General features: G+C 45.4%; 1 protein-coding gene across 2 annotated transcripts in view; it reads left to right on the forward strand.

The window, feature by feature from the left end:
- LOC134575709 (pulmonary surfactant-associated protein D-like) overlaps positions 1–27,880 on the forward strand; it is a 132,974-nt gene that overhangs the window by 50,033 nt on the left and 55,061 nt on the right. Inside the window, exon 4 of one of the 2 annotated variants that reach the window (XM_063435081.1) lies at positions 26,778–26,831. The exons of the other annotated variant lie outside the window; for it this stretch is intronic. Coding sequence (XP_063291151.1) covers positions 26,778–26,831 — 54 coding nt within the window. The remainder of the gene's footprint in view (positions 1–26,777; positions 26,832–27,880) is intronic. 2 annotated transcript variants of the gene reach the window in all.

Consider the following 27,880-nt stretch of genomic DNA (forward strand, 5'->3'; position numbering starts at 1 on the left):
CACCATACTCCATTTCAGAAGTGCACATCCGGAACACAGTAAAAAATCTTTGCCATATACCCAGTTGCTAAGAGTCTTTCGGAACAATTCCCTAGCCGAAAGGGTTGAAGACCAGGTAGATGCTATGTATAATAAATTCCTTACGAGGGGCTACAGCCGATATACACTCGACACAGCTCTACATAAAGCGAGATTGGAAAGGGAAGTATCCATGAGCACTCAGCAACAACTCAAGACACCGAGATTGACTTTCCCTATGACGTTCAATTCAGCTAGCACTAAACTAGTTCAAGCTGTGAAGGGAAATTGGAATATCTTGACGGGGGATCCGACTTTGCCAAAAATATTTTCTCAGAAGCCGATGATATGTTACAAGAGAGAAAAGAATTGTTAGTCCGTACTGATCCGGAACAGAGTTATCTGCGAGATCAGAAGAAATTCCTCAATCTGGGCTGTTGTCGTTGCTTAGGGTGTGTGACATGTGGGCATCTCATCCCCACCAAATCTTTCCTCCACCCTCATACTCAGAGGAAATATACAATTAGACACCGCATCTCTTGTAAAACAGATCATGTCATTTACAAATTATCATGCCCATGCGGACTAAATTACGTTGGCAAAACGGATACACAACTATGCGAGAGAATAAGAGGACACCGCTCGAGCATTCGGATGGCGATCAGAGATGACATTACGGATAAACCAGTCGCCCGCCATTTTCTTGAACAAAAACATCCCTTGAGATGCATCGCTATTGACCACGTCCCAATATCTAGACGAGGAGGAGATCGATCCAGGGCATTATTGCGAAGAGAAGCATTTGGATTCGAGAACTGAATACCATGGCTCCCATGGGCCTCAATGAGAAACTGACTTTATTTCTTTTATTTGAAATTTTTTTAGATAAGCAAGTATATTTTCTTATGCTAGTTCCTGCGAGCATATGAACATACATTTCCTTAATGGAAACCATAATAATTTGAATATAGGCATACAGATTATGACCATATAGACCTATGGGTAGGATCACCACTATAATAGCTATTTGTTTTCTTATATATATAGATCAGTTAGCGTGTAAGTGTACTTCATGACTCATGGAGATTAATTAACCCAGGAGTCTTTGTTAAGTTGATATTGTCCCATATTAGGTCTCTCTGTTGATATGCAGCAGATTAACAAAATATTTTTTAATGATTGAGTTAAATATAAATTATTATTTTTTTTGCAATTAGTATACACCATATGGCTACCCTTAAATTAGCGAAGTGTCTCCCCTTCCTACTCCACACAGTGTATAACTGTAGGTAATGTCTCAGGAATGTATGCACTTGTCACTTTAAGAGATTAACCTATCTCAGGAATATATGCACCTATCACTTTAAGAGATTAACCCATCACAGCAAGTTCTTGTGGCTTGAAGCACCGGCACTTTTTTTCTCTGCACTATCTTTCAGGTATTCTCCACTTTTTTCATCACCCTTTACTCACACTGCAATGGGCATTTTTCTTTCACACAAAAGACCTCTGTGTAATTTATCCACTTATCTGCTCAGCATTAAGATCGAGCTTGAATATCCACATTAAGTATGGCTGATAAATAAGCATAACTATACAGATCACTTTCTCGTGATCAGTCCACTTACACCTAACACTTATGAGTATACACATATAGATCTTCGCTCACCGCGATCTGTTTATTTACATCACTATGGTGACGGATAGTGAGCACTTCCGTACCGGAAGGGGGAATGCGATTAGACACGCATGCGCAATGGGTAGCAGACCACGCCGGCACACAGGTGAAGGGAGTTCGGTAAGTTAGCTCGTTTCTTATTTAAGTTGAATATTTTATTGTATATTTTATGTCCTGATGAAAGTCCACAGTGGTGGACTGAAACGTCGACTTCTGGAATAAAAGTTTTTTTCTATTTTTTGTTTACATTGAGAGACCCTGAGTGCTAGCATTTGATTGAACTGTATATTTTGTGTTGCTGAGCACCGGGCAATATCCACAGGAGAGCTGGAGTGCAACTCCCTTCACTTTTTGTATATATATATATACTTATATATATACTTCAATGGGCAGGCGAATTTTAAAACCCACAGGGACTCTTTCTGGCCACAAAAGTGATGGAAAAGTTGTTTCAAGGGGACTAACACCTTGACTGTGGCATGCCGGAGGGGGATCCATGGCAAAACTCCCATGGAAAATTACACAGTTGATGCAGAGTCTGGTTTCAATCCATAAAGGGCAGAAATCACCTAACATTCCTAAATCACAATGGATATGGATTGACACCTGACATATGACATATTGACACCTTGACATATGGATTGACACCTGTCCTCAGAGCCCGTGATACACACTGACACAGAGCAGAATAGAGATTGTTCCCCCTACATAGGGTCACTTGGCAGATATGGATTGTCACCTGTCCCATGAGACCATGATACACACTGACACAGAGCGGAATAGAGACTGTTCCCCCTACATAGGGTCACTTGGCAGATATGGATTGACACCTGTCCTCAAAGCCCCTGATACACACTGACACAGAGCAGAATAGAGACTGTTCCCCCTACATAGGGTCACTTGGCAGATATGGATTGACACCTGTCCTCAAAGCCCCTGATACACACTGACACAGAGCAGAATAGAGACTGTTCCCCCTACATAGGCTCACTTGGCAGATATGGCGTGGTCGTGGGAGGAGGATTACTTTCACCTCTTCCCCTGTTAGATTCCCGTTGTGCTGTGACATCACTCTTATACGCTGTGTAAAGCATACTTTTTAATTTATTTTGCAAATGCTGCATCCTTTCCAACTTGTAATTCAGTAACATTTCCGCCACTGTCTGCTTATACCGGGGGTCTAGTAGCGTGGACACCCAGCACAGGTCGTTCTCCTTCAGCCTTTTTATACGAGGGTCCCTCAACAGGCATGACGGCATGAAAGACCCCATTTGCACAAGGTTGGATGCCGAGCTACTCATTTCCTGTTCCTCCTCCTCACACAGAGCAGAATAGGGACTGTTCCCCCTACATAGGGTCACTTGGCAGATCTGGATTGACACCTGCCCTCAAAGCCCCTGATACACACTGACACAGAGCAGAATAGAGACTGTTCCCCCTACATAGGGTCACTTGGCAGATATGGTGTGGTCGTGGGAGGAGGATGACTTTCACCTCTTCCCCTGTTAGATTCCCGTTGTGCTGTGACATCACCCTTATACGCTGTGTAAAGCATACTATTTAATTTGATCAGCATGGCCACTTGAGTTTTTATAGTTTTCACACTGCTTGTAGTTTATATATGGTTCACAAAAATCAAACAAACGATAAAGTAAACATGTAAGGATTCAGAATATTCTTTCAAACCCTTACACATTGTGTGTACGTATTTTTTGTCTTAAGTTTGTGGCTTTAAAGAGGTTCACGTTGTTTCTATGATGTGCATAACATGTTCTTGTAAATGTTTGTTACAGTTTTCCTGGAATTGTAATTTTTTAATCTGAATAAATATAGTCAAATCCCTGATACACACTGACACAGAGCAGAATAGGGACTGTTCCCCCTACATAGGGTCACTATGTGCCTTTTTTTTGGTTTGGTTTTTGAAGCCACAGTGCAGCACCAGAGCTCCTAAAAATTAGGCATGTACACATGCCTGAAAAATTAGGTATTGTTGCAGCTGCTGCTGTAGCAGCGGCCAGAAAAATTGATGTTTGTTTCACAGGCAGAAAGTGACCTAAAACATGGCGGCTTGAACCCTAGTTAGTGGCGGATAATCACGCAAGTCAACCGGCATTCAGAGCTAAAATACAGCAGCGTGTGGACCATTTTTAGCCCAAGGCAGCTCATCTCATCAGGCCTTTTTTAGTCGGATGTATCGCCCAGTGTCAGTCCCTTCGGGATCCATCCCTCATTCATCTTAATAAAGGTGAGGTAATCTAGACTTTTTTGACCTAGGCGACTTCCCTTCTCAGTGACAATACCTCCTGCTGCACTGAAGGTCCTTTCTGACAGGACACTTGAAGCGGGGCATGCCAGAAGTTCTATCGCAAATTGGGATAGCTCAGGCCACAGGTCAAGCCTGCACACCCAGTAGTCAAGGGGTTCATCGCTCCTCAGAGTGTCGATATCTGCAGTTAAGGCGAGGTAGTCTGCTACCTGTCGGTCGAATCGTTCTCTGAGGGTGGATCCCGAAGGGCTGTGGCGATGCGTAGGACTTAAAAAGCTCCGCATGTCCTCCATCAACAACACGTCTTTAAAGCGTCCTGTCCTTGCCGGCGTGGTCGTGGGAGGAGGAGGATGATTCCACCTCTCCCCCTGTTAGATTCCCGTTGTGCTGTGACATCACCCTTATACGCTGTGTAAAGCATACTTTTTAATTTATTTTGCAAATGCTGCATCCTTTCCGACTTGTTGTAATTCGGTAAAATTTCCGCCACTTTCTGCTTATACCAGGGGTCTAGTAGTGTGGACACCCAGTGCAGGTCGTTCTCCTTCAGCCTTTTTATACGAGGGTCCCTCAACAGGCACGACAGCATGAAAGACCCCATTTGCACAAGGTTGGATGCCGAGCTACTCATTTCCCGTCCCTCCTCCTCAGTGATGTCAATGAAGGTATGTTCTTCCCCCCAGCCACGTACAACACCACGGGTACCAGATAGGTGACAACGAGCACCCTGGGATGCCTGTTGTGGTTTGTCTTCCTCCTCCTCCTCAAAGCCACATTCCTCCTCTGACTCCTCTTCCTCACAATCCTCTTCCAGTGTTTCCGCAGGTCCAGCAAGCGATGCTGATAAGGCTGTTTCTCGTGGTTATGGTGACCACAACTCTTCCTCTTCACGCTCATCTACGGCCTGATCCAGCACTCTTCGCAGGGCACGCTCCAGGAAGAAAACAAATGGTATGATGTCGCTGATGGTGCCTTCGGTGCGACTGACTAGGTTTGTCACCTCCTCAAAAGGACGCATGAGCCTGCAGGCATTGCGCATGAGCGTCCAGTAACGTGGCAAAAAAAATCCCAGCTCCCCAGAGGCTGTCCTAGCACCCCGGTCATACAAATATTCATTAACGGCTTTTTCTTGTTGGAGCAGGCGGTCGAACATTAGGAGTGTTGAATTCCAACGTGTCGGGCTGTCGCAAATCAAGCGCCTCACTGGCATATTGTTTCGCCGCTGGATATCGGCAAAGTGAGCCATGGCAGTGTAGGAACGCCTGAAATGGCCACACACCTTCCTGGCCTGCTTCAGGACGTCCTGTAAGCCTGTGTACTTATGCACAAAGCATTGTACGATCAGATTACACACATGTGCCATGCACGGCACATGTGTCAACTTGCCCAACTTCAATGCCGCTAACAAATTTTTTCCGTTGTCACAAACCACTTTGCCGATATCCAGTTGCTGCGGAGTCAGCCACTTTTCCACCTGTGCGTTCAGGGCAGACAGGAGTGCTTGTCCGGTGTGACTCTCTGCTTTCAAGCAAGTCAAACCCAAGACGGCGTGACACTGCCGTATCTGGGATGTGGAATAGTATCTGGGGAGCTGGGGAGGTGCCGTTGATGTGGAGCAAGACGCAGCAGCAGAAGAGGACTCAGCCGAGGAGGTTATGGAAGAGGATGGAGAAGGAGGAGTAGAGGAGGTGTCAGCAGGCCTGCCTGCAAGTCGTGGCGGTGTCACCAACTCCTCTGCAGAGCCATGCATTCCATGCTTGGCAGCAGTCAGCAGGTTTACCCAATGCGCAGTGTAGGTGATATACCTGCCCTGACCATGCTTTGCAGACCAGGTATCAGTGGTCAGATGGACCCTTGCCCCAACACTGTGTGCCAGACATGCCATTACTTCCTTTTGCACAATCAAGTACAGGTTGGGGATTGTCTTTTGTGAAAATAAATTTCGGCCGGGTACCTTCCACTGCGGTGTCCCAATAGCTACAAATTGTTTGAACGCCTCAGACTCCACCAGCTTGTATGGTAAAAGCTGGCGGGCTAATAGTTCGGACAAGCCAGCTGTCAGACGCTGGGCAAGGGGGTGACTTTCTGACATTGGCTTCTTACGCTCAAACATGTCCTTGACAGACACATGACTGTGGGCAGATGAGCGGGAACTGCTCAAGGCGGGAGACGGAGTGGCGGATGGTTGAGAGGGGGCAAGGAGGACAACAGTGGTTGACGTGGCTGAAGATGCTGGACCAGGAGGTGGATGGCGGCTTAGAGTTTGCGTGCTGCTTGTACTCATGTGTTGATCCCATAGGCGTTTGTGATGTGAGATCATGTGCCTACGCAAAGCAGTTGTACCTAGGTGGGTGTTGGACTCCCCACGACTCAGTTTCTTTTGGCACAGGTTGCAAATGGCATCGCTGTTGTCAGAGGCAGACACACAAAAAAAATTCCACACTGCTGAGTTCTGCAATGACGGCATTCTGGTGGTGGACACAGCATGCGTTGATTGGCGTGCTGTCGGGCTGACCCCGGGTGCCGATGCATGCTGTCTGAGTGTGCCACTAGCTCTTGCGACGACCTCCCCGTGCTTCCAACGTCTCCTCCTCCTCTCTGTCTCCCCATCTGAACTTTCGCCCTGTTCTTCTTCTTGCCGAGCGGGCACCCACTTGACATCCATGGACGCATCGTCATCATCAACCGCTTCACTTGTATCTGACAACTCAGCAAAGGAAGCAACAGCAGGTACAACATCATCATCACACCGTACGTCCATGTGTGTAATGCTGCCTGCCTGAGACATATCCCTGTTATCTACATCCTCTGGCAATAATGGTTGCGCATCACTCATTTCTTCAAACGGATGTGTGAATAACTCCTCTGACATACCAAGTAAAGCGGCTGTGGTGCTAGTTTTGGTGGTGGCGGCAGGCGAGTGAGTGTTATCTTGAGAGGTGCCTGAAGCCAAGCTGGAGGAGGATGGTGCGTCAAGGTTCCGAGCGGAAACTGTAGAAGATTGGGTGTCCTGTGTTAGCCAGTCAACTATGTCCTCAGAACTTTTCAAGTTCAGGGTGCGTGGCCTCTGAAAACTGGGCATTATTCTAGGGCCATAGGGAATCACAGCACCACGACCACGATGGCCCCTGCGGGGTGGCCTGCCTCTGCCTCTCATTTTTTGGGGGGATTAGTGGTACTATGCGTGCAAGCTACTGTGAGACCAGATATTAGTGGCAATGTGCAATGGCAGAGGTCTGCAGAGTACACACTGTAGGCCTGACACACCCGCTTGAAGACAACTAACTGCTATTCAATCTATAACAGTGAAAAAAGTTTTTGGGTTTTAAATGCCCGCTATAGAGACACCAGATATGAGTGGAAAATTACACTTGCTGAGGTTGGCAGAGCACACGCTGAAGGCCTGACACCCAGACGCTTGCAGACAACTAACTGCTATTAGCTTACAGTGAAACACTTTTTTTGTTTTTAAAGGCACGCTATAGTCACACCAGATATGAGTGGTGGCACTGGGCAAATGGGCACAGTATCCACTGAGCCTGACACAGAAGCTGGCAGACAACTAACTGCTCTTCAATCTATAACAGTGAAAAAAGTTTTTTGGTTTTAAATGCACGCTATAGAGACACCAGATATGAGTGGCAAATTACACTTGCTGAGGTTGGCAGAGCACACACTGAAGGCCTGACACCCACTTTAAGGACACTGACTGCTATTAGCTTACACTGGAAAACGTTTTTTCTTTGTAAAAGCACGCTATAGAGACACCAGATATGAGTGGTGGCACTGGGCAAATGGGCACAGTATCCACTGAGCCTGACACAGAAACTGGCAGACAACTAACTGCTATTCAATTTATTACAGTGAAAATGTTTTGTTTCTTTTTAAATGTCAAGCTTAAGCTATTGTGACACCAGTGAGTGAGTGGTGGCACTGGGCAAATGGGCATAGTATGCACTGTGAGCCTGACACAAGCTGGCAGGCAGGCAACTGCAATTACATTACACAGAAGAAAAAAAAAAAAAGCAGACTGATGTTCTAGCCCTAAAACGGGCTTTTTGGGGTGCTGTTCTTACAGCAGAGATCAGATGAGTCATTCAAGACTGTAGTGGACACTGAATACCCTAGCCTAGCTATCAATTTCCCTATCTAATGAACAGCAGTTACACTTTCCCTCCTCTCACTAAGCATGCAGCTTCAGAATGAATCTAAAATGGATGCTGGGAGGGAGGTGGGAGGGTGTGGAAGGGAGGGTCTGCTGCTAATTTGCTTGAATCTGTCTGCTGACCGTGAAGCACAGGGTCAAAGTTTGCTCAATGATGACGAATAGGGAGCGGATCAAACTGTCCATGTGTTTGCCCGCTGCGGCGAACGCGCTATGTTCGCCAGGAACTATTCGCCAGCGAACAGTTCGGTACATCACTATATATAAATTTCACTGTGCAAAAATGAAAATGGGCAAGTCTTTCCATTGATATCATCAGTGAAAGGGCAGATAATTTGTTAAAAATAGATAAAAACAAATGCGATCATCAACTTTGGCCAGTGTTTGTGACTAAGTGGTTACTAAGAAAGACTGGACATTTTTAAAAATTGTTTAGTTTTGGTTGTGCATAGCTATAACTAACAGGCTTACAATGCCATAACAACTAGAGCAAGCATTTTAATAGATTGACAGTCATATTGTATTTGATAACATTGCGCAATTTTATGAAATAATGTAGAATAAGAGAAACATGCTAGCCATACATGGGCTATCATAAGTGATGTATCAGCAGATTACTTAGACGTGTCCTAACATTAGACATAATAAATCTATAACTGAGAAACGTAATGGGAGTGTGGACACGGTTATATTAAGCAAGAGTAGATGTGCTTAAGGTGTCTAGCACGTTACAAGTATAAGCAGGAGTATTTAAGAGCCACTGGAGCCTCACCATTGGTCATGTTAAAAGCAACCAAAGGACTAAGAGGCAAGAGAGGTAAGACTTTATCAAGCATACTGGCCCAATGAAATTGTCCCCCAGCTTACATCATTCACAAGGGCACCGAAATCCAGCCAGTACCACGCCACCAGCCCCAGGACACTACACAAGCCCTCACCCTTGCCCTCAGATTCGGTCTGCCTAGCAGCCATAATCAGTGTCCCCGGAAAGGTACTCCAGATGTTCCTGTTACTTGTGGACTATCCTCCAGGGTATAGGGCCGGTAGTGAGTAGTTTCCCATCATTAGGCTCAAGGCCAGGGTAAGTAGCTGCAGAAGCCAGATTTAATTGCCAAGTGCACAGCGGCTCCGCGACCACATAAAACAGGAAGAAAATGTAGGCCTCTTTCGGTCCTGATGATTGCGCCTCTCTGCAGGCTTAGCTCGTTGTGTCAGGCTTAATCTGGGCCCAAGCGGTGGCCATTTGAGAAGCAGGTCACATAGGCTTTTACTGTATGGTATGCTGATGAACAACCTCTGCCAACTTATGAGCTCTCCAGTGGGATAACCCCCCACTGGTGCAAAGTGTGGGGGGGAGAAACTATAAAAGTCATGTGATGGGGCAAAGTATTGATGTGCAGCAATCAGATTGGAGAGCAAAGTAGACGCCTACCTTCAAATTTCCCACCCAGGTAGGCTGCAATCCCAAGGATTTCACACTCCGGGGCTCTTTTTCCAGTTGGGAACTGTTCTGACATGTTGCCAGCCAGCATGGCTGCCCGCACTTGCACCCTAGACATATCCCATTTTGAATACTCTAGGTTGTCTACTTTGTCTCAAATGATATGCCATGATGTGGGTAATTTTCATACCTGGGCGGCCATACAGTCTTAAAGACATTCAATTAAATTTCAATGTGTAATAACTGGAAAGGAAAAAGCCCTATATTTGAGCCTGTAACTTTCCAAAACATCATAAAACCTGTGCATTGGGGTACTTTTGTACTTGTGAGACATTTCTGAATACAAATATGTGCATTTTATTGCAGTAAAAGCTAACAGTATTATAATGTTCACAGTTAAAATGCCACACAGAACTAAGAAAATAAAAAAATTCTTAATTTCTCACCCTTTCTCTTTTAGATTTTATTCATATTTAATTTTGTTTCATATCTAATATTCAATGTAAGATTAAAGCCTTGAACAAAATGACATATAATAAATGTGGGTGCATTTAATATGAAAGGGTAGTTACGGTTGAACAGACATATAGCACAAATGTTGTGGCTGAGGTTGTGGCTGACTAGTTTATATGGTATATATTAGCCATATATAATATTATGCCATATAACCCTCACATTGCAGTCATGTTAGTATTTTGGACACATACACATGTTTGTACACACCGATACACGCATGCATGTATACTCCAGTTATTGTTAAAATCGTGTATAGTACAAAGAAAACATTTGGAACTACTAATTGTCAAAAAAAAAAATTTGTGTTGGTCAGTTAGGGATTTGTCCAAAACAATGAACGAAGGGCACAAGAATGCGCCAATAAAGATACAGCATAATATATGGATAATATAGAAATTACATATATATTTAGCAGTACACTCATATTCACCTGCCACTTGGTTCACAGATCAAGTGAGAGGAAGTAACCAATAGTAGGTGTGAAAAAAGAGTGGCAGTAAAATAATCTATATTTATATAGTATATATTTATTAAACATATACTATATAAATAGAGAATTTTTACATTCTTCCTTTCTGCTCACTCCATTGGTCACTTCTCAGTCGATCTGTGTAAAATATCTAGGCGCTGTCCCCGATCAATCATCTTTTATTTCCATACTTAAAAAAAAAAAAAAAAAAAAAATTGGCGCCACGGATGAAACTCCGAATCATGCAGTCAACAACACTGTTCACCCATTTTTCGTTTAATGAAACTGCCATATTAGCGATTTAGGGTTTAGGTGGCCCAACAATCGCCCCAAATTTAGACAAATCTCAGTTTGCTTGATATGGAATTCAGTAATCTATTAGATGTTATCATTAAAGGCTAATGTATCCAACTGGGTATCAGGGTGCTTGCTTCATCTCCGCATCATCCCAGTGCTAAAAGGAGCTAAAAGGAGCACTATCGGGTCAGGAACACAAACATGTATTCCTGACCGTATATTGTTAAAACCACCATCTAGCCCCCCCTGACCACCTCTTGCCCCCCTAAATATAGTGAAACCTTACTTGTGTTCAAGTCTGAAGCTGCTGCAACTGCCTGTGAACTGCCTCTGTCTGCTGACAAGTGGTGATCCTAGCCAACCACAATGCTTTCACAAAGGATTGGCTGAGACTGTCAAAGAGGCAGATCAGGGGCAGAGCCAGCACAAGTCAAAAAAACAGCCCTGGCCAATCGGCATCTCCTCATAGAGACTAATTGAATCAATGCATCTCTATGAGGAAAGTTCAGTGTCTGCATGCAGAGGGAGGAGATACTGATTGGCAGCACTGCCCAATGAAGCAGCTTTAGCAGCCATCTGAGGAGTGGCCAGTGGATTTATCTAGGCTAGGCTGTAATGTATACACTGCATTTTCTCTGAAAATACAGTGTTTACAGCATAGTTACATAGTTACATAACTGAAAAGAGACTTGCGTCCATCAAGTTCAGCCTTCCTCACATATGTTTTTTGCTGTTGATCCAAAAGAAGGCAAAAAATCCAGTTTGAAGCACTTCCAATTTTGCAAAAGCTAGGAAAAAAATTCCTTCTTGACCCCAGAATGGCAGTCAGATTTATCCTTGGATCAAGCAGTTATTACCCTACATTGAAAGATTATATCCTTGAATATTCTGTTTTTGCAAGTATGCATCTAAAGCCTGAAGGGAATACTTCTACTCACCAGAACAAATGCAATGAGCTGTGGTTGTTCTGGTGACTATAGTGTCCCTTTAATGTGTCACTACTCCATCTTGTGGTCCTACCCATGATCAAAGTGTCAGGATCGGGACAGGGATCCAACACGCAGAGTACGAACAGGAGAGATGTACGTATACCGGACCTTAGAATGGCCAGACTAACGTAAGGAGAAAGCAAAGAATGGTCAGAGACAAGCCGAGGTCGAGGGAACGAGAGAACAGGTAAGCGAGAGACAAGCCGAGGTCAAAGGACACGAGAGGTAAACAGGAACGATAGTACAAGCCGAGTCAAAACCAAATAGAACAATAGACATAAGAGCACTGAGGAACCAGACAAGCTAGAACCACGACAGGGCAATGAATCATTACACACATCCCTCTTTTATACCCTGGTTCTTTAATTGATGACTCCGCCCTTGCCGAGCCCTGATTTGTTGTTCCGAACTAGATTGACAGGTCGGGATGTGATTGCCGTGATGATGTCGGCTCCTGAGCGTCGTGTCATAAAAGGAAGCGGGGCTATCGCGGCCGGCGTGAGAATGACTATGAGAGCTGTGAGGACTGGATGAATCAGCCCCCCTGAGAGAACGGCCGTCGGGAAGTCTAACCTCCTCCGAGGTAGAGACTTCAGGTACCCTGACAGTACCCCCCCCCCCCCCCTCAGAAATGCCCACCGGGCGGAAGGAACCAGGGCGAGACGGAAAGCGAGCATGAAAAGCCCTGAGGAGGCGAGGAGCATGCACATCTTCCTGGACCACCCAAGACCTTTCCTCAGGACCATATCCTTTCCAGTCAACAAGATATTGCACCCTCCCCCGAGAAATCCGAGAATCGAGGATGGAATTGATCTCATACTCCTCCTGACCCTCAACCTGGACAGAACGAGGGGAAGGCACAGTGGAGGAAAATCTGTTACACACCAAAGGCTTCAATAAAGAAACATGAAAGGAGTTCGGGATGCGTAAGGCAGGCGGAAGAGCCAGACGATATGCAACAGGATTTATACGAGACAGAACCCTGTAAGGGCCAATGTAACGAGGAGCAAATTTCATGGAAGGAACTTTCAAGCGGATGTTTCTGGTACTCAACCATACCCTATCACCCGGAGAGAACACAGGAGCCACCCTTCTGCGTTTGTCAGCGTGTCGTTTGGACACCATGGAATTATGAATAAGGATTTGTCGAGTCTGATCCCACAACTTTCTCAGATTGGCAACATGAATATCAACCGACGGTATCCCCTGGGAGGGGGAGGCCGACGGAAGATCGGAAGGATGAAAGCCATAATTCATGAAAAAGGGGCTAGAACGAGTAGAATCGCAAACACTGTTGTTGTGCGCAAACTCCGCCCAAGGAATCAGACCGACCCAATCGTCCTGCTGTTCAGAAACAAAACAACGCAAGAACTGTTCAACCTTTTGGTTGGTGCGTTCGGCAGCCCCATTGGACTGGGGATGATAGGCAGAGGAAAAATTTAATTTGATACCAAGCTGAGAACAGAAGGATCTCCAAAACCGGGAAACAAATTGGGAACCTCTATCAGAAACGATTTCAGAAGGAATCCCATGTAAACGAAAAATCTCCCTCGCGAAAATTTCAGCCAATTTGGGAGAAGAGGGCAATTTGAGCAGAGGTACAAAATGAGCCATTTTGGTAAACCTGTCAATTACTGTGAGGATAACCGTATGTTTTTTGGAAACCGGTAAATCAACGATGAAGTCCATAGCCAGACAAGACCATGGTTTCTCAGGAATTTCTAGGGGGTGCAAAAGCCCACATGGAAGCGTATGAGGTTGTTTAGTCCTCATACAGACATCACATGCCCCGACGAATTCCTTAAGATCCTTACGTAACGAAGGCCACCAGAAATCTTTAGAAATCAGAGAACATGACTTGCGTATGCCAGGATGTCCGGCAAATTTACTGTTATGAAAACACTGCATAAGTTCCAGTTGGAGTTTAGGAGGAACAAAGTAACGGTCCCCCGGAATAGGTCCGGGTGCCAGATGTTGTAACTTCTTGATCTCATCCAGCAACGGAGAGTGAATCTTGATGCTAGTGCTGGCAATAATATTACGCTTGGGAACAATAGAAGAAAAAAACATATCAGGCATAGTAGAAGGTTCATGTTGGCGGGATAATGCATCGGCCTTAGAATTCTTAGAACCAGGTCTATAAGTGAGCACATAGTTGAAATGAGTAAGGAACAAAGACCAACGAGCCTGCCTGGCAGACAATCGCTTGGCTTCACCTATATATGACAAATTCTTGTGATCCGTCAAAATAGTAACCGGGTGTAAAGTCCCTTCCAACAAATGTCTCCACTCCTTTAACCCCTTAAGGACCAAACTTCTGGAATAAAATGGAATCATGACGTGTCACACACGTCATGTGTCCTTAAGGGGTTAAAGCCATAATTACCGCTAACAGTTCCCTGTCACCAATATCATACCTGCTCTCAGGCCCAGACAATTTACTGGAAAAAAAAACCACATGGATGCAGTGGTTTATTCAAACTTAACCTTTGGGACAGAATAGCGCCTACACCTGTCTCTGAGGCGTCTACCTCGAGTAAGAAAGGCAAAGATGTGTCTGGATGAACTAATATCGGTGCTGAGGCAAACTGTTCTTTGAGAGTACTGAAAGCAACAAGCGCCTCCGGAGACCATGTCTTAGTATCAGCACCCTGTTTAGTCATGTTGGTAATAGGAGCAATAATAGACGAGTACCCCTTAATGAAGCGCCTATAGTAATTCGAGAATCCGATAAACCTCTGAATGGCCTTGAGTCCCTTGGGCAATGGCCAATCCAAGATAGATTGGAGTTTAACAGGGTCCATCTTAAACCCCTCTCCAGAAATAACGTAACCAAGAAAGTTTACCTGAGATTGGTCAAAGCTACACTTCTCCAATTTGCAGTACAACCCATGCTGTAGGAGTTTATGCAATACCCTTCTGACTTGTTTGTGATAAATCTCAGGTTCTTTAGAGTGTATTAGTATATCATCCAAATAAACTATAACACATTCATGTTGAAATTCCCTAAGGACCTCATTGATCAAGTCCTGGAATACAGCAGGGGCATTGCAAAGCCCGAAGGGCATTACCGTGTACTCATAGTGGCCATACCGGGTATTGAAAGACGTTTTCCATTCATCCCCCTGCTGAACTCTCACCAAGTTATAAGCACCCCTCAGATCTAACTTGGTAAAAATCTTAGAACCTTTCAGGCGATCAAATAGTTCAGTAATTAGGGGAATCGGATAAGCATTTCTGATTGTTATCTTGTTCAAGCCCCGATAATCAATGCAAGGCCGTAGTGTGCCGTCTTTTTTATCTACAAAAAAGAAACCGGCTCCGGCTGGAGAAGAGGATCTCCTAATAAAGCCTTTGTCTAGATTCTCCTGAATGTACTCCTCTAAGACTAAGTTTTCCTTAGTGGATAGAGGATTTACATTGCCCCTCGGAGGCATAGTACCAGGTAGGAGATTAATCTTACAATCAAAGGACTTGTGTGGGGGTAAAGTATCAGCCTTCCTCTTATCAAAGACTGCCTTTAAATCCTGGTACTGGGAAGGTATCTGTAAATCTGTGGGCTTGTTAGAGTCACTAGGTGTGTCCACTACGCACAATGGTGAGACTTTCTGTACACAACCTTTCTGGCAACCCTGACCCCAAGAGACTATTTCACCTTGTTCCCAATCAATAGTAGGGTTATGCTTTTTAAGCCAGGGATACCCCAAAACTATAGGAACTGAAGGGGATGAGATAAGCATGAGAGAAATCTCTTCCTCGTGTAAAATACCAATGGTTAACTTAACTGGTAAAGTTTCACGAGAAATAACAGGATCTGATAAAGGTCTACCATCTATGGCCTCAATGGCCAAGGGGGTCTCCTTTAACTGAGATGGGATAGAGTGGTTCTTGACAAAGGTTTGATCAATAAAGCTTTCAGCTGCTCCGGAATCTATTAATGCCATAGCTTTAAGTACTCCCTTTTCCCAAGTTAAAGAAACCTGTAATAGTAACCTATGATCCCTGTAATCATATGTAGAGGACAAAATAGAAACACCCAAGGCCTGTCCTCTGGAGAAACTTAGGTGCGAGCGTTTCCCGGACGGTTAGGGCAATTTAGGCGTAGGTGACCTCCTACTCCACAATACATACACCGACCCTCCCTTCTCCTATATTGCCTTTCATTCTCTGAAAGGTGAGTGTTACCAATCTGCATAGGTTCTGGAAGAGCTAGAATAGTAGATTCAGAATTCTGAAATGCGGGAGTTAGTCTTAAGGAAGGTCTATAACCATTATCACGAGTGTTCTGCCTCTGTCTCATGCGTTCATCTATACGAGAAATAAATGAAATTAATTCCTCTAAATTTTCAGGAAGATCCCTTGTGGCAACCTCGTCTAAGATCGCATCTGATAATCCATTCATAAATACGTCCATATAGGCTTGTTCATTCCACTTGACCTCTGCCGCCAAGGATCTGAACTCTAGCGCATAATCCACAAGGGTTAGACTATGCTGTCTAAGACGTAATAGTAATCTAGCTGCACTGACCTTTCTCCCTGGGGGATCAAAAGTCCTCCTAAACATAGTAATAAACGCATTATAGTTATAGACTACTGGATTATCATTTTCCCACAAAGGGTTAGCCCATCTAAGAGCTTTGTCAATGAGTAGCGAGATTATGAATCCAACCTTTGCCCTGTCAGTAGGGTAGGCGCGGGGTTGTAATTCAAAATGAATTCCTATCTGGTTTAGGAAACCTCGACATGTATCCGGAGAACCGCCATACCGTAAAGGGGAAGTAACATGGGAGGAAGTTCCCACTGTGGCTACCTCTAGGCCTGTGTTAGCAAGAGAGATGGATGGAGTACGCATCTCCTCTGCTTGATTACTCGGATGGGATAGTAATGTTGCAGCGCTAGGGCCATTTGGTCCATTCTATGGTCCATGGCTTCAAACCTCGAGTCAGGAGAACCAAGCTGAGCGTTTGTACCTGCAGGATCCATGGCCCTGTCGTAATGTCAGGATCGGGACAGGGATCCAACACGCAGAGTACGAACAGGAGAGATGTATGTATACCGGACCTTAGAATGGCCGGACTAACGTAAGGAGAAAGCAAAGAATGGTCAGAGACAAGCCGAGGTCGAGGGAACGAGAGAACAGGTAAGCGAGAGACAAGCCGAGGTCAAAGGACACGAGAGGTAAACAGGAACAATAGTACAAGCCGAGTCAAAACCAAATAGAACAATAGACATAAGAGCACTGAGGAACCAGACAAGCTAGAACCACGACAGGGCAATGAACCATTACACACATCCCTCTTTTATACCCTGGTTCTTTAATTGATGACTCCGCCCTTGCCGAGCCCTGATTCGTTGTTCCGAACTAGATTGACAGGTCGGGATGTGATTGCCGTGATGACGTCGGCTCCTGAGCGTCGTGTCATAAAAGGAAGCGGGGCTATCGCGGCCGGCGTGAGAATGACTATGAGAGCTGTGAGGATTGGATGAATCAGCCCCCCTGAGAGAACGGCCGTCGGGAAGTCTAACCTCCTCCGAGGTAGAGACTTCAGGTACCCTGACACAAAGTGACGGTGTGCATCATTCTAGTGTCATGAGTCTGTGTCATGATTGACATGGAATGATCCACCTATGGCCTGTATTATCTCCAAAATAACAAAAGCATGACGTCATTCTGGCAACCTTGTTCCCTTATGTTTTGGTGCTTCTCTAATAATGCAGGCATCTAAATCCAGTTTGAATCTGAACTGGAATCTGTAACCCTCTCTTTGTCTCTCGTTCCAGTATTTATTATATATATACACAAATACACACACCAGTCAAGCCATAAGATTTGCTTTTCCCACAGAAATCTCACTTTAACAGTGCTCTCACTTCTGCAAGGGATTCTGGGTAGGCATATGGAAATGAGCTCAACAAAGAACCAAATTTCTGCCTCATAATTCCACTTTATACATGCAGCTTTGAAACACAACTAAGGAAGAGGAGCAGTAGTAAGAGCACTGTTAAAGTGAGATTTACATGTTTAGCAATGTATTAAAGCGGCACTGTCATGCCGAACTTACCTTTCCTCAATCTCTTCCTCTTCTCCCCCTCTCTCGGGATCTGTTATTCATTTCTTCCTGTCTTCTTTAGTTTTCTTTAAAATCATAAGACAAAGTAGGGACTCTTTGTCTTATGGAGGATTCCTCCGCTTGACCAGCTCAGACCAGCGGAGGAGCAAAGTGTGCTTCATTTCCGCTGGTCAGAGCAATTTTCCCATGATCCCTAGCTTTCCTCCCTGTTCCCACAATGCTTCCTGTCAGTATTGCCGAACGTCCTGTCACTTAGACAGAACGCCGGCAAAACTGCCGAATTGCATCCTAACAGAATGAGCACTGTTTCTCCATTGGTGCTAGGATGCAATTCGGTACTTTGATCGTATCGGAATTTCATTCTAATGAATGAAACTCCGATCCTATTCATTGCTGTGGCTGCATCTTGCAGCCGCTTAGTAGATAACTCCCTAATTCCCACGGTATCAGGGAGCTATCTACTAAAAGGCTGAAAGACCTAAACTGGTCTTTCAGCCACATTTACTAACACTAAGTAAAAATGACTTGGTATTAGTAAATAATATGCCCCTACTCGCTATACCGCGAGTAGGGGCATGTCTAGTAAGCAGTGAGCAGCCTGTCTTGAAATCCATCCAATCACAGTGCTCTGTGTCATTTTACAAGCGTGGGAAAATTCCAAAGAACTTTCCCACGCTTGTAAAATGACAAAGAGCACTCTGATTGGCTTAAACCCACCAATCAGAGTGTTCTTAGCCTAATTGCAGGGCGGGGCAAGGCTTTATAAGCCTTGACCCGCCCTGCGGAGCTCAGTCTGCACGGAGCCCTCCATGGGTGAAGATGGATTTTTTTTTTTGCGCTCTGGTTTTTTCTTTTATTTTTAGTTCGACGGCTATGATGGTTTTTTATTTGCCCTTTTTTGGGTCTGAAAAATGAAGATTTTAGAAAAAAGAAGACGTCGAATGGTAAGTTTAATTTTACTTTACAGGTTAGCAATTTTATTCCCCCTTCACTATTTTTTAAGGGTGAGGGGGGTAGGTAGGGGCATTTTTATTTGGGTGGGGGGTGGGTGACTAGGGGCTTGGGCACCCCTAGTCACCTTGATGGGGGGGGGGAATTTACTTAGTGCCCCCACCCGCCGCCCAGGTGTGGGGGCGGGGGGAGGACAGTAGGTCCCCCCCATTAGCCACCCGCTGCCCAAGGGTGGGGGCCGGGGGGAGGACAGTAGGTCCCCCCCCCATTATCCACCCGCCGCCCAAGGGTGGGGGCCAGGGGGTGGAGGACAGTAGGTCCCCCCCTATTACTATTATGGCCCCCACCCGCCGCCCAGGGGTGGGGGCCGAGGGGTGGAGGACAGTAGGCCCCCCCTATTACTATTATGGCCCCCACCCGCCGCCCAGGGGTGGGGGCCGAGGGGCGGTGGACAGTAGGTCCCCCCCCCCTTATTACTATTATGGCCCCTACCCGCCGCTCAGGGGTGGGGGCCGGGGGGTGGAGGACAGTAGGTGTCCCCCCCTTATTACTATTATGGCCCCCACCCGCCGCCCAGGGGTGGGAGCCGGGGGGTGGAGGACAGTAGGTCCCCCCCTTATTACTATTATGGCCCCCACCCGCCGCCCAGGGGTGGGGGCCGGGGGGGTGGAGGACAGTAGTTCCCCCCCCCTTATTACTATTATGGCCCCCACCCGCCGCCCAGGGGTGGGGGCTGGGGGGGAGGACAGTAGGTCCCCCCCCCTATTACTATTATGGCCCCCACCCGCCGCCCAGGGGTGGGGGCCGGGGGGTGGAGGACAGTAGGTCCCCCCCCTTATTACTATTATGGCCCCCACCCGCCGCCCAGGGGTGGGGGCCGGGGGGGAGGACAGTAGGTCCCCCTCCCCCCCCCTTATTACTATTATGGCCCCCACCCGCCGCCCAGGGGTGGGGGCCTGGGGGGAGGACAGTAGGTCCCCCCCCCTCATTCCCATTATGGCCCCTACCCGCCGTCCATGGGTGGGGGCCGGCGGGGGAGGACAGTAGGTCCCCCCACCCCCCTTATTACCCTTTTTTTTTTTACAGTGAGCAGCCACAGGCTGCTCACTGTTTAGTAGACATGCCCCTACTCGCGGTATAGCGAGCAGGGGCATTGGGGAGATTTGAATCTCCCTTATGCTATTATGGGGGTCACATTGACAACCATAGAGTGAGGGGAGGACCTGGGGGGCTAATGAAGTGGTGGGGAGCAGAGCTCCCTGCCGCTTCTGTCTTTACATATTGCAAGGAGGGTGCTGCACGCCGGTAGCTCCCTCCTTGTAATAAACCGAACAAACAAACGAACACTGATATTCGGTGTTAGTTTGTTCGTTTGATTTTTTCTATTCATTCATTCGTCTGTCTGATGAATGAATGAATAGGTGAAATTCCCGTTCGCATGTCCAGGTGTTTCACTGGGCATGTGCGGGAATCTTACAGTCTGTGTAGTGTGGGTAGATGACGTGTCCCACAGGGACTTCACCTACCCACACAAAGATGGCGGCGCCCTGAATAAAGATCGGGGCAGAAGATAAAGAATAAAAAATAGGTAATGTGGGGGGCTTAGGGGCATTTGGGGGTGACTAGGGGGTCGATTGGATGTAGTGAAGGCGGGAGGGGGGTTAAAAAAAAAAAACGGAATTCGGCATGACAGTGCCGCTTTAACTATCCATTTACTTCAGGTGGAAGGGGTTTTCATCCACACTTTTTTTCCCACCACTTTGGCCTGTAATTGTGGGAGGGGCGTATGACACACCTCTTCCCTACTTAAGGGACACCCCTTACCTGGCTCCATATCGTTCGAGGTCAGCGCTGCATCATTTCCACTTCCGGGTCATCCAGACGCCATTTTACCTGATTACTCCATGAGGTTTTTTAAGCAGAGCTGTGTCAGGAATCCAGCCACAGGCTTTTCCGGCCTACCACCTTCTTTCTTCAATCCATCGCCGTGGATGGTGTCCAAGTGACTCACAAACTGTAAGTCAACCTACCCGTTATGCCAGGCATCAGTCCCACGGCACCATGCACGGGTCAGGTCCTCACTTTACGGCTGCATTTTGTCTAAGTCTGTTCTAAAACCATTGCATGTTCATGCATATCATTCGTTTAAACCCCCTACCGGTCTTTGGGTGTACTACAGGCTTCTTGGACATTATCGCATTTCATGTACAAACCATCGAACCACTGCATTTTCGCCTACACACTGACCCCTACCGGTCATTCAGTGTACTACAGGCTTCTCAGACATTATTGCATTTCATGTAAAAACCAACCTTGCTTCATTTAAACGATTGTCATTTCGGTTTGTGTTTTCTGGTCGGCACTTATTCATAGTATATTCTATGCACGATTGCTGTTCGCATTAAAATGCATACGGTTAAGCTATTCATGCTAACTTCTGTTTCCCTTCATACTAAGATTCGGTTATTCTGCTATGTATTCACATAGATCTTTTTCGTGAGTTACATTTCATCATTTCATGTATTTACATTTGGTTAAAAAGTTGCCTGGTTAAATAGACAGACCATTTTCATGCTATTTTTAAGGTATCACTTATTACGTCAAGGGTATGAAACCAGCTAACATTTCTGTATAGACATTGGACTCCCACGCTTACTGGAGTTTTTTTTTATAATTATCCAATTCATTACAATTAAATCAGCCTACGTTACAGGCCTCATTTCTTTGTTGTTAACCATGACACAAGGATTTAATTCCTTTTCATGCATACTCTGGTTGAATCACACGTACTGATCCAACCAATCATACGTTTCCTGCACAGTAATCGGTTAAACTTTCAAATACTTATTTTACACGATCTTAGGTTGTCTATTTTGTTTCAGTTTGCTTATTATATATATATGGTTTTAATAATAATAGTTATTTTATTTTACAATGCAGATATTACATGTATATTACAGTTATGGTTAGCCTACATTACGGCTCCTTTTTCTGTCATGCTCGTACGACATACCACGAGTTCAAGGACACGGTCCTATTTTAAAGAGTATAATGGAGATATGATGTTATTACAACCATGTACATTACGATTACATGGCACTAACTATTCAGGCCATTTCTTATCATACTCATACGATATACCACGAGTATATAAGAACACGGTCCTACCTTCCACAGAGGGTTTCGGGTTGAATCACACGCATTGGTTCAACCACTCATACGTCATGTTACAACATTTTCTGCATAGATTGTCATTTCACATAATTTCACATGGCATTTACAAACTCAGGCCTTTTCTTGACACACTCAGACGACGTAACACGAGTATTCAAGAACACGGCATATACGTCTCACAAGACTTTCGGTTTTTGAATCACACGTTCTGGTTCATACATTCATACGTCACTTTACAGCAACATTTATGATTCTGCATATTGTCACTTCACATTAAAAAGTCCCTTGCATTCCCAGATCAGTTTAGTGACATGCATATCATCTGATCACCTTCCATATATACACATTACACGGCCAATCCCCTGCTGCCAGGTATCGGACTCAGCGTAACGCTTGTCACCAGGCATGGGCAGTCATGTCACTATCATACTCATAGATTTTACACCTCCCACACATACTGCTAGAAGCCCTAATGCCAGCCTATACAGATTACACAGGTCTCACATGATCCATTCTCACTCTATCCCTTTTTAGGTTTATCCAGGTTTTCATACCTGTCGAATCTCAAAACTTCATACATACTACCAGGTACGTAAGCCTGCTCACGTTTTAGTTCACATACGTTTCATTCTTCTAGGCCATAGAGTACTGGCAAGTTAGGGGCATAGGCCCAAATAGGTACCTCCCTTCTTGGCATTTCTGCCTATCGTTTAGTGGTCCGCGAGGCCAACACCCCGCCTCAACGTTTCGGAGGCAAACGCCATCGGGCCACACGTGAGTTAGCCGCCTCGCAATATTATAGAGAGGGCCTCACCTGTCACTCCCTCCCCCTGTTTTCTTTTACTATCACCGAGAGGCCTACGATTCCTGCCACTACGACGGGTGGCCTCAATAACCCCTCGCGCCAACTTATAGACAGAGCCTCTCATAGCCACTTGGCAACTAGCAGGGCCTCACCTGTCACAAAACAAGATTAATTTTTCGCCTTTCAGGCCTAGTTAGCCTGCCAGTATCACCCAGGGGGAATCGGTCACTACACTCCTTACCATGGCTGGGTTGCAATCACTTTCTCCAGCCATCTGTTTCAGGGCACATGCTAAATCTGTGTCCAAATAAAATGTATCCCAAAACTATACTTAACATCAATAAACATTTCTGTACTTACGACATTACTGCCACATCATCCATCTAGACATTTGGTGGAATTCATTATCTCGGGTCTATCAGAAGGATTCACACAGGCCTCATACACATGCCTTCCGGAATCCTGGAATGTCCTAATTTACAATCCGCACAACAAACCCTACAGCGGTGGAGACACTCATAGCCAGGAAGTGGCAGAGGACTTCCTATGGGGGCCCTTCCAGTCCCCTCCGTTCACCACATGGCGGACAAACCCCATCGGTATTGTCACAGGGAAATCTTCTCACAAACAGAGACTTATCATTGATCTAGCAACACCTCTGCCACTCCTAGTCTGAACTCCCTCATACCCTCTGAGGAATTTTCACTGCAATATTCCACCATAGATCACGCCATTACGGCTATCATGCAGGCAGGGGCCGGAGCATGGCTCAGTAAGACTGATATCACAATGCTTTCAAGTTACTGCCTATCCACCCTACACTGTGTCACCTGCATGGTATCAAGTGGGCAGGGAACTACTATTTTGCTCACGTTTAACATTTAGGTTCCAAAGTAGTCCGGCCATTTTCGACATATTCGCCGAAACCCTATGCTGGTTTTATTAAATATAGCCAGATGCCCTACAGTTATACATTATCTGGATGATTTCTTACTGGTCGAGGAGAATATTTCCCCTCCCAGTAGCCTAAAAGAAACCATCAGTCTATTCGAACAGGTGGGTGTCCCAGTCTCCTCCACCAAGACTGAAGGACCAGATACCTTCATCACATTCCTGGGTATCATACTAGACTCAGCCACCATGCAAGCTAGCCTGCCACGCCCAAGGTAGAAAACATTCTGATCAACATAATCTCTACATACAACTCGGTACTTGCAACCGCAAGAATTACAGTCTCTGCTTGGGTCACTGAATTTTGCCATTCGCATCATACCTCAAGGCCGGGCTTTCATCTCACAACTCCTTTACATGTTTCCCACTTTTAGACATGATGGACACAGGTCACCCCTGGATACCCAAGCCACGGCAGGCGTAATTATGTGGAGAAAATTTTTAACCACCTTGAATGGTAAAAGCATGTTCCTTCCAAAATTGTCTGACTCCTCACCTACCATTTGGTCAGACGCGGCGTCTACCACAGGTTTTGCAGCAATTTTTCAGGAACGAATGGCTTTGGGGCAGCTGGCCTTCAGAAGTTCAGGACCTGGAGGGTTTTTCCACTACCTCAGCTCTGTTTGAGATATATCCCATCGTGACGGTTGCCGTGGCATGGGTGCATTTATGGGCAGGTTCGTCTGTACGTTGCTACTCAGACAACCAAGTAACTTGTCACATTATAAACAAGGCCGATCCAAATCACTGACTATTATGAGATTCTTGAGGAAACTCACTTGGCTGGCTGCATGTCATAATTTTCTCTTGTTTTGTATTCATGTTCCAGGTGTATGTAACACTGCTGCTGACAATTTGTCTCACTTTAATTTCCAGGCTTTTCGTCAAATACTCCCGTCAGCCACACTCACAGCCACGAACACCCCACTATTCCACCATCTAGTAATGGACTAGATGCTATTATGCAACATAGCAGAACATTGTCCCAATTAGCACTGTCTACTAATACCCGGGAAACTTACGATAGAGCTTTCATTTGATTTAAAGATTCCTTTCTGAACAGAGCATCTTACAACCTTTCATCGTGACATCCTGGTTGGGCTTTGCTTAATTTTGCCACCTCAAACTCAAACTATCATACAACACAATCAAACCATATCTGACAGGCATCCAACATCACATGCTAACTTTACAACCAGACAAATCAAGTGTCCTCCTACCAATTAAGAACATCCTTAGGGGTATTCAGAGATCCGAACCCCCACGTACGGCCCAGAGGCTACCCATAGATTTCCATATTTTTAAAGACTTATACAATTCACTAGATTTAAACCCTTTGCCAACAACACAAACCTCATCGTTAAAACCGCCATATACGTAGCCTTGTTTATGGTTTCTTGAGACCAAGAGAATTTACCGCCATCAGCACAACACAGTCCACTCACATCCTACTTCATTCACACTTAACAAAACACATGGACTATTATATCTTGACTCTGCCTCACTCCAAAACCAGTCAACATGCACTTTCAGTAGAGGTTAAGTACTATCCTACTCACAACAGGTGGAGCCCCGTCAAACTACTGGACTCATATACCCAGCATAACAACGAACCACCATCTCAACCACTTTCAGTCTACAAGGTTCGGTACTCACTACCACCACCTTTACTTACACAGCTGGGCCTCAAATCAGCTAACTATTCAGGCCACTCCTTCCGCATAGGAGCGGCCTCCACAGCATCCAGTGCAAACATTCCAGTTCATGTTTATCAAGTCACTAGGGCGCTGGAAATCATCGGCTTACTCTAGATACATACCTAACCCGGTACAAGAAGTAAGAAATGCCTTTCAAGACATGTCTGGTTAAAGTATGTATATTGCTGGTATGTAATAAATTTGATTTTCTACTTTTGCCCTCTTTATTTACAGGCCTACCTCATTGTCGGTTCCGGCACACCACAACCGACTTGCTCTTTTAATACCATCCTACACTTATCAGTGTTTGTATCTTCTGTACTATCATGAGCCCTTAACACAAGTATTAAGGCCTTTTGGCCTGTAATTGTGGGAGGGGCGTATGACACACCTCTTCCCTACTTAAGGGACACCCCTTACCTGGCTCCATATCGTTCGAGGTCAGCGCTGCATCACCCTCCCACCCACTCCTCATTATTAACTCCTTTTCTCTTTACATTTCTTCTTGGTGGGCCCTCTTTATTTACAGGCCTACCTCATCGTCGGTTCCGGCACACCACAACCGACTTGCTCTTTTAATACCATCCTACACTTATCAGTGTTTGCATCTTCTGTACTATCATGAGCCCTTAACACAAATATATATATATATATATATATATATATATATATATATATTACATAGTTACATAGCTAAAAAGTTCAGTGGCCGTGGAAGGGATCAGACAAAGGTAAACTCTACTTACATGAACTGTGCCATGCTTGCGCCTCCATTCTCTTCCAGCGGGTACTCATCTGCTCCCGACACTTCAGCTGTCAGGAGCCAACATCCCTGCCATTCTCTCACGCACACGGAATCTTCCAAATACAGAGCTAATTTCTCTGCAGCCATCACTGGTAATGGCTTGGGAGTTGACATTTCTTGACAGCGGTAGCTCTGTCCAGCATCAAAAAGTGTCAGGTGTAGGAAAAATACTGAGACAAAGTAGTTGCTATTTTATCTCAATATATCTTTTCACTCTGCTGAAATTCCAACACAGTCAATATGCGGATATCTTTATTAAATACTCATTTTAGTGGGAGGTGAGGTAACAATGCTGCATTCATCAATCTACCTCATATAATAATAATAATAATAATAATAATACCTACACATCAAACTTGAAACAATGTATACATTTTATTGTTACTATGAGAGTTTTTTATTCAGATAGAGGGGAGGGTGTCACAAGGTTAGATTTTATTCTAAGCATTTCTGTTAACCACAGTGCACTTTGTTTTCCCAGGTGTGCCAGGATCAAAAGGAGAGAAAGGAAAGAATGGAGAGAATGGATATCCAGGTATGACTGACAAACAAACACTTATAGTAAAGCTTTTAACCAAAGTACCGTATAAGCCGAGTTTTTCAGCACATTTTTTGTGCTGAAAAACCCCAACTCGGCTTATACTCGAGTCACACTGCACTCACACACTGCACTCACACACACTGCACTCACACACACACACTGCACTCATACACACACACTGCACTCATACACACACACTGCACTCATACACACACACTGCACTCATACACACACACTGCACTCATTCACACACACTGCACTCATACACACACACTGCACTCATACACACACACTGCACTCATTCACACACTGCACTCATTCACACACTGCACTCATTCACACACTGCACTCATTCACACACACTGCACTCATACACACACTGCATTCATACACACACACTGCACTCATACACACACACTGCACTCATACACACACACTGCACTCATACACACACACTGCACTCATACACACACACTGCACTCATACACACACTGCACTCATACACACACACACTGCACTCATACACACACACTGCACTCATACACACACACACTGCACTCATACACACACACACTGCACTCATACACACACACACTGCACTCATACACACACACACTGCACTCATACACACACACACTGCACTCATACACACACACACACACTGCACTCATACACACACACACTGCACTCATACACACACACACTGCACTCATACACACACACACTGCACTCATACACACACACACACTGCACTCATACACACACACACTGCACTCATACACACACACACACACTGCACTCATACACACACACTGCACTCATACACACACACTGCACTCACACACACACTGCACTCACACACACACTGCACTCACACACACACTGCACTCATACACACACACTGCACTCATACACACACACACTGCACTCATACACACACACACTGCACTCACACTGCACTCACACACACTGCACTCACACACACACTGCACTCACACACACACTGCACTCACACACACACACTGCACTCATACACACACACT

Source organism: Pelobates fuscus, chromosome 10 (genome assembly GCF_036172605.1).
Source record: "Pelobates fuscus isolate aPelFus1 chromosome 10, aPelFus1.pri, whole genome shotgun sequence".
Taxonomy (NCBI): Eukaryota; Metazoa; Chordata; class Amphibia; order Anura; family Pelobatidae; genus Pelobates; species Pelobates fuscus.